This window comes from Spea bombifrons, chromosome 7, assembly GCF_027358695.1.
Source record: "Spea bombifrons isolate aSpeBom1 chromosome 7, aSpeBom1.2.pri, whole genome shotgun sequence".
NCBI classification, from domain to species: Eukaryota; Metazoa; Chordata; class Amphibia; order Anura; family Pelobatidae; genus Spea; species Spea bombifrons.
The window spans coordinates 10,453,603-10,468,065 of NC_071093.1; the positions used below are offsets into that span (position 1 = coordinate 10,453,603).

The following is a 14,463-nucleotide window of genomic DNA, read 5'->3' on the forward strand; positions in this document are numbered from 1 at the left end:
TCACACAAGTTGTAGATGCCATCTACAGGACCACACTTAACTTCCTCGGACTAGGAAGGTATTGGTTAATAGCAAATAAAGCAGAAATAGAAACCTGATTCTTCTTCTCACAAAGAAAATGTATATAAAATGAAGATTGCAATGTTTTCACTAGCCTGCTGCTTATGAATTGGGATGACATGAAATATCTTCAGAAGTCTATAAAACACCAGAATGTCTCTCCACACCGCCCTTGTGGGTGTGCTGATGAGGACATCACTCTAAGCCTCGGCTCATATCAGACAGTCTCAATGTTCTTTTAAAAGGCGTGTGTCATTTCTACACTGTTGCAGATCAAATCTCCGAGTGAAAAATGTTCCAAACATGCATCTTGTAAAACAGCCATACTTTACTTCTGCTAGAGACAGACTGCTGGAGTGTGAAAGAAGCTCATTAAAATATCTTACCGAGATCCCACAAAGAAAAAAAAAACAACGAAACATAATAAAGTATTTAGAAATCCCACAGACACTTCCATGTATGACAGCAATTCATCTTGACAATAAGTAGTCTGAGCGTATTAATCCCAGACCAAAGAAAATAAGGTTGTAAATATTTGTATTGCCCTATTAGCAGAAAAACAAAAATAGAACAGAACAGTTGTCATTCCTTATAAACGACACTGACATTATTAGGTTCTTTGCATTCATTTCAGACCATGTTACTACAAGTTCACAGCAGAAAAGTGAAAAACAAACCAATCATTTAATGTCAGAACCCTAAGACTGTCACATAAGAGAAAAAACAGCAGCCGTAATATAAATAAAAAAAAATAATGGAGAGTGGGCTTTTCATGTAAGGAAAGAATAGGGTGAATGAAAAGTTTCAGTTTCAGGTCCATCCTAAACCCCCCTTTTAACCAGAAAAAATGTCCAAATTTTGGCAGCTAAATTGGCAGGGCCAATGTGTTGATAATTATTGTTTTTTTTTCATTTTTTCAAAACCAGCTACAAGGCATTATTAACCCAATTTATGTAGGGTTTTGGAAGGGTTAAATTTTGTAAAATTAATTAGCAATGTATTCTACTTCCTCAACTCAGGAGAACCTACTAGTATCTACTTTTTGACCTTCAGTAGACTAAATGATTACTTATGGTGAATAAGCATTCCATCTGGTGGTACGTATTGCTGTGCTAAACTCAAGTGAACAGAACCCTTAGCACTCCTAAAATACTCAGATTTGGGTCTCAATGAAATGGAAATGGAAACAGCTCCTTACCTCAGTCTAAGTACAAGGTTGACAGCAGCTGGAAACCTGTTTTCCTGGTGGCTTTCATTCGATTGTGCCTAGAACAAAATATATAACAAGATATGAAATCCTAATCATTCCATTTGGTGGACAAACCTCACATGCGCAGGGACCTTCTTGGTATAATGGTCTCTTCAGGCTTTCCCACCTCTGTTTAAGGGCCTTCCCTTACAGTTTTTGCTGCCATCAGATTACAACTCTATGCTGGAACGTCTTGAATCATGAAGACACAGAAGCCTGGTTGCCCCTGAGCTACATTCTAATATAAAATATTGTGGAGTCTCTATAGAAGTAAACTTACTGTAATTTAGAGGATGAAAAAAATGACTTTACGCTCTTTTTTTAGTGACTTTCTACTTAGTACAGCCGTTAAGGCTACAAAAGCTCTATGAAAGCAGAGTTTTATAGTTAAAGTCTGAAGCCTGATAATACTTTATGTAATATATTCTCCTTATTTGTATTGTAAGGACCCTTAGCACTCCTTGGACTGTAAACATCATGTTTACTCACACAGGGCCACATATGCCAGAATGTTCAAATGACAATTATACATGCTTCTTGTTAACAACTTAGAAAAAAACTGCCCACAGTTATAGTGTCAAGAAAAAGTAAGTGAACCTTGTGGAACTAACAGCATTTATGAATAAGTTTGTCTTAAAATATAATATAATATAATATAATATAATATAATCTTCATCTAAGTTACAATAATGAACAAACACAATTTTAACTTATAGCACAAAAATGAGTCTTTGTTTTTGTCCATAATGAATACATCATTCAAACATTCAAAAGTGTGTGAACCCCTAGGCTAATCACTTCAACAAAAGTTAATTGTAGTCAGGAGTTAGCAAACCTGGAGTCAAATCAGTGAAACAAGATTGGGGGTGTGTTTTATTGTTACTTGGACATAAAAACAATCAAACATTGTGAGTTTCCTATTCTCAAGAAGCATCTGCTAATGTGAAACATGCCACACTAAACAAAAATAATGAAAACATTATCCCAAAAGTGGAGGGAGCATCATGGTCTGGGGCTGCTTTGCTGCCGCGGGGCCTAGTCAGCTTGCCATCATCTAGGGGACACTGAATTCCCAAGCTTATCGAGGAATCATAAAGGATAAGGTTAGGATGGCTGTCTGCCAACTGAAGATCAGTAACTGATGACCCTAAACATTGAAGTAAATCCAGTACAGAACGGCTAACAAAACAAGAAAATAAGTATTTCAGAGGGGTCTGGGCTCTAACTTGAGCCGTTCACACCAGACATTTTAAGAATATGGCTGATCTTAAGCAGCTCTGAAAGGAAAAATGGTCAGGGAAGAGGTTGTCCCCGTGGTGTGCATCATAGCTCTGCCCTCATGCAAAAGTGCCCCTGGAGGCCCGGGAGAAGTGGGTCACCAGAGATGAAAGAAGAAGAAAAAGAGGAGAAGAAGCGGTGAACAAGAAGCTGAGCTGTGGGGACACGGAAAATGTAGGATGACATTGAGAGAGATTCTGAGAGAGAGGAAGAAAAAAGGGCGGCAGAGAGTGAGATTGAGTGACAATGAATTTCTGAATAAAAAAAGTCTTCTGAATTTCATCCTAACTTAAAGGACAGGGAGCAATGAAATGACCAAAAATAAAATGAAAAGATAATCTGAATGGATTTTGGTTCATGTGCGCAAATCTAATCTGCAGTAAACCCCAGACATAAATAAACTTCAGTGTGCTGCACCACTGCAAGAACATAACATCCCTACTTTTTCATTAACCAGAAAAAATATTTACAGTTAGAATTTAAAAAGCCATAAATCTACATTTTACTTGAAATCAAACCACGATAAACTGCTTTTAATTGTATGTTTTGGTAGACTGTTTTTATATCAAGTGTCTTTTTTCATTTTATATGCTTAAACCTGTTTATTTAGCATATACACTGCCTTACAAACAATGAAAATTCTGTTTATGAATGTTCTTGATCATACCTGGGACCTCAGCATGGTTGTTCCAGAGTCTCCAGGTAAAGCCCTGCTTCCCTGGGTCTCTGAGTCTGAGTTTCTTCTTACTTCGGGAAATGGAGCAGCGCCTGACCATGTATGCTCCCTGCTCATTCCCTACCTACTCCCCTCTCACACTCCCTGTCCACTAAGGGACTCATAGCAGTTAAATTAATACAATTTTACAACAAATTATTAAAAAAGCTCAATTCAGAAAAGTTGCTCACCTGAGTATCCTGTATAATCATATTTTGTAATCGTGTTTCCATATTACTATCTGGGGAAATCTGTGAAGAGAGAGATTTGGCATATTTAGACCTGTGTAACCTCGCTGTCTGTTATTTTGTTTGGCAGGTACCTTACATTTCTATTTTTTCTCTTGTCATTGAAATGAAAAAAGAAAAATCTTCAAGTTTTGCATATTTTTGTAATCTCAGCATTGAAACTGGCATATCTAGGCCTTTATGAAATAGAACGATAATAATAGTCTGCATTTGCATTCGTAAAGTACATATCTCCCTCGACGTGTTATTTTATTGTGAAGATTGGGTAGAATATAACAATTTTAAAGAATAACATAAAACAACTAGTTTTTAAAGGCTTGCGAAGTTTCATGGCAGGCATCAACACTCTCACCCTGTCAGATATTAATAGAAAAAAAACTAAGGATACAATCAAAATTCTGCATATGTTAGCATCACAAAAATGCTTGAGAAATGTGATACCCAAAGGTCTTTTAATGTCAATGAAAATTAGGTGCTGTTATATACATTATGAAGAGCCAATCCCCGCTTCTGCTGCAGGAAGTGCTTGGCTGGTCCTTTATAATTAATTCAAATGTATTTTGTGGTTTGTAGGTGACATTTGTTAATGTCTTGTGGAAAAATTGCCCCTTTTTAAGTTACGCTTATATTGTGTTTATCTCATTAATTGTTGATTGTTGATAGCAGGGCCGGCCTTAGGGGTGTGCGACCTGTGAGACAGGGCGCCATGGCAGCAGTGGCGCCTGCCCGGGACTTAAATTAAAACATTGTTTTTTTTTTGTTTGTTTATTTTTTAAACTTTATTTAACATCCTTCATGTTAAATAAAGTTAAAACAAAAAACGATGCTTTAATTAAAGTCCCGGGCAGGGGCACTGAGCAGTTGCTTGTGAAGTTTTCAGCAACCGCAGAGGGGGGAGGTAGTGAGAAGGGGCAGGGGGGTAGTGAGAAGGGGCAGAGGGGGGAGGTAGTGAGAAGGGGCAGAGAGGGGGGTAGTGAGAAGGGGCGGTTGGGGAGGTAGTGAGAAGGGGCAGAGGGGGGTAGTGAGAAGGGGCAGGGGGGGTAGTGAGAAGGGGGCGCCAGAGGAGTAGTCCGCACAGGGTGCCAGAACACTTAAGGCCGGCTCTGGCTGATAGTAGTAGCAGTAGTAGCAGATGTTATTTAGCCTATTTAGCTTAGAATCCAATACCTTAATTTGTGGTTTACTCATTTATTTAGGGTGCTAAATAGCAAAACATGGAGTTTTCACCTCTGTTGGACTAAATAAAGTTAAGATGAGTAATTGAATTGGGTCCATGGACTAATGGCTGAATAACAGGGGTTCTACTTAGGGAAAAATAAGATTTTTGCTTCTATTGTTAGAGCTAAATGACCCGAAAATATATTTCTCATTGGCTATTCAATCACAATGACCGCAGCTAGTCCGGCACATCAACAGAAACATTTTACATTCTGATTACACAATTTCCATTAACGTTTGCATCTATCCTATGTAACTGCAGCTAGAACAAGCATAATTGCATCTATAATCATTTTAACACCAGCAGAATTCGATATCTATGTCATTTATCTGGAATTACATATGTCTTTCAGTGCATAATTATGTATTTCAAGGTCTGATCACTAATTAAAAGTTGTAATGGTATGGCCTTTTATCCTACAGTAATACCCAATGCTGAAAGATAAAAAATTCATAAATGAGATTTGGAAAAAAAAAATGTTTTTACAAAACCATTGAGACGAGGAAGCTAGAAATGCAAAAATAGTCAGGCTTTTTTTTTTCCATAGCTGTCATTAGTCAATGAAATCTATTTCAAGATTCAAGAGAGGTCGCTTAAAAATATAGGAAATGAAGTCATCCTTTCTTCAGAATCCGACATTAAAATTTAATGTACTAAAGTAAATGCAAATAATTTAGTAAGGTATGCAACTGCATAATTATGGTGAAAAATATCCTATTTCAAGCTCAAATAAGATATGAATAGTCAAACTGTTGAAGAACTACTAAAATATAACAAAAAAAAAGTTTCTCTTTAATATCCACATATGCAGATATGAGTAGATATTTATGAACAACAAAATTAGTCTTAATTGTGATAAAAAGCTGAAATGTTCTGTTTAACAAAAATTTGCTGATTAAAACAACATCCATCAAACAGCTCAGACTCATTTTCAAATGAGAAAAAATAATAATCGGCTTTGTTGCTATTCTGATGCATAAAAGATAATTGTGAACTAAAAATATAGGTATTTTTCTATTGAATTCATCGTTAATGTCTGGCTTTTAGTGACATAAACAAATTCAAATATTTTCGTATACAGGAATATTAAATACATTGTGTGAACCCTTTGAATGGAGGGGAACGATAGTTTAATCTGCAGGCTTTTCGTTGACTTTCACCGCAACCACACCAAAATTCAGGTCGGTATCACCTGCATATCTTTGCACGATGACCCTTCTAAGGACAAGCCCTTTAAATTATGCCAATAGTAGAGATTCCAGTTAAAATGACACTTTTTTTAAGAAAGTTTAATTTTTTTTTATAATATTCCAAGAATTTTAAGAAAGCAGCTCGTTCATTAGCAGTTACAAGCTGCTTTCTCTGGGCAACAAGCATTGTTTTCTGACAGTAACCTGGTTCCAGACAGTCGATCCCTGCCAGTCCTAACATTTCTTGTTCTGTATATTTATGTAAATAATGACCATACTGCCCCAAGTTCATAATCAGAAAACACCATTTAAATAATGTTTTGTAGAACTCGAGGCACGCAATAATTTACCAATAAATCTTGGAAAAATTAGTTTCTTTCTGGGCATCGCAATTGGCTCTTTTAAAGCTAGCTATGGTAATGTTATTCCAGGTAATACTATGCAAACAGGGGTTTCTAATAAATCTTAGTTAGCTTACAACTGAAAAACAAGGTATAAGAAGAATGAGATTTATTGCTCTGATCTGATTTGGTTACTGCAACTCTCCATCATTTTCATCCGCATCATTATAACAATCTCTGCAATAGTTGACAATAACATCGTTGCAGCTCACTGTGACACTTTTACAACTTTGCGAATCCCATTGAGATACATGAATTTGCACGATCTTAATCAATTAATGGAAAACTATAAATTGTTTTCTGTATGTTCATTCATAACACAAACCTTTCAGCTACACTCAGCCTCCAGTTGCTAGACTTCCAGTTGTCATTAGGGGCTTCCCAGCTTCAATGACTATCGCTAAGAGTGTGAGAGCAAAACTCACTGTAAAAATCCAAATACTAGTAATCGGCTGAAGCTGTACTCAGGCACCAGAGAGGGGACTCCATTGTTGATAGGTAAGGCAGTGACATAAGCATTAGAGGTGTCATAGCATGTAGCTCATTGTATATAGGTTTTCTTTAGCTATATGCACTTCATAGTGGTAATACAAGATGGATAGTTTTATTTGTATTATTTTCCCTTCTTAATTGTGTGTACAGGGCCCTGCTTTCTTAATGTAGCATCTGGGGATCCAGCAGTCTCCGAGTCTCCGACCCTACCCCTATTTGTAGATACCCCCTGCTCCCTACAAGAGGGAGAGCTTGGGGGACTTAGCCAGGAGAGCTCCCAAGTATGCCCAGAGCAACTCTCTCATACACTCTCACCACATGCAGCCAGAAACTACAGTAAGGTACTTGAAAACGAAGGAGCAGCTGGTGAATGTAAGACCAGCTAACTGGACATAATATCGGTACAATTAAGGAGATCTTAATCTTAAAACAAGATTATGTTTACAATGATATTTCTATTTTCATACTAGATATTTTTTCTTGTTTATTTTTTTAGTATTTCTGTATTTTCTCTTGTTGTACATGCAGCTGTCCATCCGCTATGTATTCAAGTTCCATTGGTAAAGGTCGCATCCTAAGAGGTACCTTAAGAAGCAATGAAGATTAGTTGTTTTTTTTCTGTTTTTTTTTTATGGACAATTCCCCAAAAATTCACGTTTACAGCAACTTCACAAAGGTCAAGCAAATGCAGGGGATTATGACCAGAACAAAACAAGAATGTCAAGCTGTGCACAATAATAGATGATAAAAAAAAAATCCCAGAGTCTTCAGTGCCTTACACACAACGCTACAAGGGGAGAGTGACAAGTCTGCATTCTCTATCAAGAATTTCATTAAAAGGAAAATATTTAACATGCTTTATAAAGCTCAACATACTTTCAGGTAACAAAGTAAGACATAACTCATACCTCTGTGTTTTCATTGTCATTGTCGATTCTTCTGGACTAAAGAAAACAAAGAAAAGAAAAGAAAAGAAATATTTAAAAAGGCTACTATTGCCACCTCTAACTAAATCAATTTTGGCCATTTTTAAGTTAAATAGAAATTAATTATAAACTAACTTAAATAACATGAAATAGATACTACATGTAATGAACAAAAAGAATATTTGGACTTAGTAAGGGCTAAGCTTACAAAAATATAAGTTGTATCAATAACATTATGGTGAAATGTATAGATCAAGAGAAAGGAATGGTTATTTTGTGTGGTTTGAATTTTTGCAGGATACACAACCATATTTAAAAAGTACTACCAGGTGAGATAAATACATTCTATGTATGTGACTCTTTAGCTGGGATTTAGCGGCCCTGTTCTTCTAATTAATAAAGGGAACTTGGTTTTTGATACAGCATGATCCTATAAAACATGTGCCCTTGGTGATATTATAATGTGGTGAAGTCAGGTCACTTAAAACATTTTCAAGTAATTGCTTGAAATTGTGCCAGCCGACACATTCCCTGTGAAATGTACCTTCTCTTTGGAAAATGAATCTTTAAATTCTCCACTCTTTTCATCGAGTTCATCATCGCTCCATTCCCAGTCGCCATCTTCTGTTTTATGGAGGTGACCACTTGAGCCAGGGACTCTCCTAACCTATAATTAGAGAAATGTATAATGTTTTGTGTTAGCATCACTGTGCTTTACCGGACTAATGCCAGACAAGTCATGTCCTGAAATGTAATGGGGCTTATAACAGGACTAATTGTCCACAATAAATCAGCAATACCCAACTGATAACCATGTTACAAACTCCACTAAATCACACAATTACATCGCTACATAAAATGATTTACAGAAAACAATCACGTCACCGCAACAGAAAAAGGAAATGAAGATTTGCATGCAAGCGACACGGTTGGTACCAAAATGAAAACACAAACCCAGAAAAGCACACTAAGATTACCCAGAAAACTAATTCCTAATCCAAAAAGTCAAGTACCCTTCTGCTGACATCCTGCTCATTCTCAGACCCTGGAACCAAACTCGTTTTCCCAGGATTCTGCTCATCCTACTTGAGCAAAACAAAATAACATCAGACTGTCCTGAAAAATCTTGCGATCGACTGGTTGAGTACAGAATGGATCATTACACAGGTTGGTTGATAAAATAGCAACTGGGTTTTATTAAAAAAAAACCATATTTTTAATGCATGATGTACATCTCTAAAACCAAGTGTGCTTCATTTCAGAAAACCAAATAGTATGAGCCATTATTTAGTAGCCTGTCTTAATAAGATTAACCAGCAAGGATATGATTTTTTAAACACTTGGCCAATTATTGTATGGAGATTTCTGCAACGATAGATGTATGCATAATACACGAAAGTTGAACATAAATTATGAGGCGCTATTGGCATGGAATAAGCAATGGAAAGCAAAGTATAACATAAAAAAGACAAACATATTAATCCTCATGTTGTAATCTGAATCACAAAGGAGCAATGGTTTTCTAACTAATTAAGGGGATTATCTACGTAGTTTGTATTAGTTACAGTTTCAACCTGACTTCATTATGCATGAAGGGTTAACTCCAATGAGCTTCCCATGGCAGAAGAGCTTGATTGGCCCTGTATAATGCATAGTTTAATTAGTGAAATATCTTGAAAGCCAGATCATTGATTGAACTACGCATTATACAGCTCCTGGTGCCATATGTCCTTGAGAGGAGAAATAAGATTACCAGCCGCAGAAGCAAAACCAGGGTCATGACTGGGGCGTAGGGGTAGGTGTAGGGAAGCACTGAGAATAACTAAATCACAGGCTGTGACTGGGAGGTGCGACTAGGCGAGTCATTCCTAGTTGAACATTAGATCCCAATGTTGTTGAATGGATTAGGCAGGTATGTCTTGATGTTCCTGGAGGGAGAAGCCAAATGGCAAACGATCTAGGTAAACTGGAAACATGGGCAGAGCTGTGGCAACTGGCATTTAATGCGGATAAATGCAAAGTGATGCATCTAGGGCATAAAAACCCAGAGTATAGAATATTTGATACTGTCCTGACCTCAATGTGCGAGGAAAGGGATTTAGGGTAGGCAGACAATGCAGTAGAGCAGCAGGTAATGCTAGCAGAATGCTTGGTTGTATAGCGAGAAGTATTAGCAGTAGAAGTGCTCATGCCGTTGTACAGATCACTGGTGAGACCTCACTTGGAGTATTGTTTAAGAAAGCATAAATCAGAGCCACATAATGCAAATTGCATTGACCAGAAAATGCTTCAGACTATTTTTTTTTGTTTCGTTTTTGGTTTATTCTTTTTAGGACAATTAATTTAATTTCCTGCCATATTTGGTTTGTGCGAAATTCGTAGAGCTTCTAAAATTTGGAAACAAAATTTGTTGTCACTCACCCTCATTCACTTTCTCATGCTCTCACTCATGCTCTCACACCCTTATTCACTTTCTCTCTCAATGTCTGCCTGTCTTCTCTGCCAACGACTTCCAATCTCTTTTTCTGCAGCTCCGCTTCTTCACTTGCCTCTTCTTGTTCTTCTGTCTTCTATCTTCTTTCTTCATCTGCATCACCCCGTGTCTCCTTTCTTCATCCATTTCTCAGTGAACCAAGCCTCCAGGGACACTTCTGAAAAAGGGTGGAGCCTCCTGGCACAATCTCTCCCCTGATTGGAGGAACAGGATAGAGGCTGTTCCTGTGGCTCCGCCCTGTCGCTCTACCCTTCTGCAGAAGTACTAAGAGAGACTGAAGAGGACAAAGAAGAAAGACAAAACAAAAAGAGGCGGCAAGAGAAGAAGAAAGAGCTGTGGGAATAGAGACGGGAAGACGGAAACAGTCGGCAGAGAAGGTAGGGAGACATTGAGTGTAAGAAAGGTGAAAGAGAGTGAGAAAGAGTGTGAAAGAGCATGAGTAAGCCTGAGTAAGAGTAAAAAAAACAAACAAAAACATTTTTTTGGAGTCCCTCCTCGGTTTTAGATACTTGACAAATTAACAAAATTGTCAAATGTACGAATCCAAATGCACAAGTCTAATGCATACTAAAGTGGTTTTGGTTTCTTAAATACAATCATCTCACCAATCCTATATATGATACAGGATTAACTCAACCTTCTTGTAATAGAAAATCACCAAGGTTTTCCCTTAAATAAAAATGTTGTAGTAGAAAAATATGAGCCAGTAATTTCACTCTAGATGAATATAGTACTTAATGTGTTTTCACAGAACATTCCCCAGCCAGTTTTAATTAAACTTTCTACTTATATAACTCGCCTTTGAGTACAATTGGATTTAAGGGATTAACTGTCTGTAAACTGCAGAGTAAGCCTTTTTTGTTTTTGCAAGTTTTTGAGTACAATATTTTTTTTTTCACATTAACACATTTCACAGTTAATCATATTTTATGATATTATGTTTGCTTAGCAGGTAGTAGCCATAATGAGCGAATAGTTAAAAAGGAAATAAAGGCTATATAAGGGGTAATAAACTGTGAAGATGGGTCATTGGAGACGGCATTCCAACTGACTTCTTTATACATTATAAAGGACCAATCCTAGTGAGCGACCCTCCAGCAAGAAGGGCTGAACTGCCCCTGCAGTACATAGAGACTTAACTATGATTTATGCCGGGCCATGTCAACTCTTTGGGTTTGACCTTTCATAAAACAGTGAGTTTAGTGGTTTCAAATGTTCAACCTCTCTGCATAGAGATGTTTATTCGTCAAAGCTAGAGGTTGCAGGTGAGTTACATGTCACTTTGCATCGGACGTCCCAATGAATTGTGAACATAACCTAGATGAGTATGTCTAGGAGATGGCCCCAAGGGCTGGCAACGTACTACGAAAGTATGAAAATTACAAAAAAAAAGTCACTATATTAGCCATTAGTAGCATCAGCTACACAAAATAGAGGTACATGTGTGCATTAAGGCAAATAAAATAAGCCTTAGTGATGGTTGCAGGCTTTCAGGTAAAGCCCACCATCTAGTAAGAAGTGGCTGAAACTCAGTAATTTACTCATTGGGACCTAATCATTAGATGTAGATATGAGTGGGCCACAAGTGACGCAGATTCAGTCCTGGTCAATCCAGACCATGTAGTTAGTTCACCATGAGCAGAGCTGGTTTCAGCCATATTGAAGTCAGAAATGCCCTTCTGGTACATGGTGACAGCGATCCATTCCAAACCCAGTTCTACAAGTAAGTCATTGTAGAGTAAACACATTTTAAGGCAAAGTAGTGGAAATCTGCAGGAACATTCAATGGTTTTCTATGTGGATTTATGTATTTCCACTTTTTAATACTTTGCATGAAAATAATTCTTTATATGTAATAGAAAAAATAGAAATAGTGTCCCCATCACCAAAATATCTAGCAGCACCACTAATACACATTTTATTCTGATACACATTACTAATACACATTTACACCACTAATACGCATTTTATTCTGATACACATTACTAATACACATTTACACCACTAATACGCATTTTATTCTGATACACATTACTAATACACATTTACACCACTAATACGCATTTTATTCTGATACACATTACTAATACACATTTACACCACTAATACGCATTTTATTCTGACCAGACTGGTGTGGGCAATCATTACGCCCCCTTAGAATTTGCGGGTTCCTATACTTATGGGGCCAAGATTGACCTGAGTAAATTTGAGTAAATACCCACATTTATGAACCTTACGTTTCTACCTGTGAATTACCACATCTTGGGTCCACTGGGGTGAACTCACGGTTAGCGCAGTATGTAGTAAACCACTATATAATGTCAAGTCAGATTTACAATGAAGCATTAGAACTTATTCATCTTGAAAATAACCAAAGCACATGCTAATGTGCTAATAATGATGTTAAATACATTTTAACAATTACATTGAACAAAGGTAAAATTGGTTAATATATAAATGTATTAGATGCCACTGAAACAGAACACTAAATGGCAACAGTCTAATTAGATCGCTATTAGATAAACCTCGGATCATTACAGTTATATGTTTATTAAGGTGAAAAGCTTCCTAAAGCTAGGAAAAGGATACTGTAGGCCAATTAAGTTGATAAAGTATACTGTTTATGTTATGAAGAAATGGTATGCAAATTATGGAACAATATAAAGGCGTTGAACACAACAATATAAAGGCGTTAAACACAGGCGTTAACGTAAAAGCTTTATAATTGGCTGTAACAATAATGTGCCTTGAACTACATTAAAGATACCAGTTCCACTTACTATGAGTTTAACACTTCTGACACTAAATGCATTAGAAACAACACCCCTAATACTTTAAAAAGCCTGAAGCTTTTTAGAAAAAAATATGTAATAATGTAAAATTATTCTTCATTCATAACTTTTGCCAGGAATATAATAAAATAAAACACTCCTCTAGTGTAAGCTGGTGAGCAGGGCCCTCTCTACCTAACGTATAGTCTTTTTGTCATATCCCTTGGAAATATGTAGTGTAAGAACAGCTGCAATTATTGGTGCTATATAAATAAATAATTGTTATTATCTTTTATTTATATAGCGCCAACAATTTACGCAGCGCTTAATACAATGCATATATTCAAGGGGTATGACAAGACGAGAATTGACAGACTAAGACAAACCGATACATTAGGTGGAGAGGGCCCGGCTCGCAGAGGGAATGGGGTGAAGACAAACATAAGGAACAGAGAAAGGTGAGAGAGAAATATGGAATGCTTCACGGACTTGAGTGTCATAATACGAAGAGTGACCAGGACCCCCTATTTATCAAAGAGGTAGATGATCTCTTCCCCCCACCCTAGAGAGGCAACAGGGCATTAACCTGGGGGTGGTATACTGCCTATATATACCCCTGACTGATCATTTGGCTTCTTAGTAAATAGACTGATGTTAACAGGAGACCTGAAGATGTGCTCAGAGTTTGGGTGAAACACTTTCCTATTAGAGTCAACTGTATGTAAACAACCATAATTAAAGCTCTAATATAAAAATCCATACAGCTGCTATAGGTCAGGTAGGCCAACTTGCCACTTTGTTGCACTTGAACGGCATTTGTCTTTGTCCTCATGCAGACAGTATCTAGGTAAGCATGACAGGAGTTTCAATTCAAACATGATGGACACAGATTGTCCTTCCATTCACTTTGGAAATGGTTCTTCTCACAAACTCTCAACTACAAGCCTGGTGGTCCTTATTGACTGTTCCTAACAGTGGCTCAATGCTAACCATGCACTGTATATCCAAAAAAACAGAACTTAATCCAAGAAGAATACAATGACCTGTGCGTTCCATGATTCTGATCCTCAACAAAGAAAGTTATCTTATTACAATACTTCAATAAAAGTAAAGAATAGTTTTCATTACATCATGTAAAACAGAAATGTCCATGGTCCAAGATTAATACATATATATTAGCACCCATGAGTGTAGCATTTCCTTGGCATACATCCCGTCCTTCTCTCTGACATGTGTTAATAGTAATGAAACCGAGTAATTTATATCAAAAGAATTACATTTGATAAAAAGTTTCCTTATATTAGATGTTCTTCCAAGAAAAGAGAATAGTTAATCGCTTGCATGATGTATTGTGTTGACAGAGTTGCTTTCACAAATAGTCCTGTATAAGTAGCATTGAATTCATAAAGGAAGCCAGGTA

General features: G+C 37.0%; 1 protein-coding gene across 2 annotated transcripts in view; it reads right to left on the reverse strand.

Annotated features, from left to right (window-relative positions):
- STK39 (serine/threonine kinase 39) overlaps positions 1 to 14,463 on the reverse strand; it is a 95,028-nt gene that overhangs the window by 43,859 nt on the left and 36,706 nt on the right. Inside the window, exons 11-15 of one of the 2 annotated variants that reach the window (XM_053470843.1) lie at positions 8,792 to 8,860; positions 8,323 to 8,445; positions 7,761 to 7,796; positions 3,494 to 3,553; positions 1,259 to 1,326 (exon numbers count right to left, since the gene is read on the reverse strand). In XM_053470843.1, coding sequence (XP_053326818.1) covers positions 1,259 to 1,326; positions 3,494 to 3,553; positions 7,761 to 7,796; positions 8,323 to 8,445; positions 8,792 to 8,860 — 356 coding nt within the window. The remainder of the gene's footprint in view (positions 1 to 1,258; positions 1,327 to 3,493; positions 3,554 to 7,760; positions 7,797 to 8,322; positions 8,446 to 8,791; positions 8,861 to 14,463) is intronic. The other variant, XM_053470844.1, reaches the window with a different exon arrangement.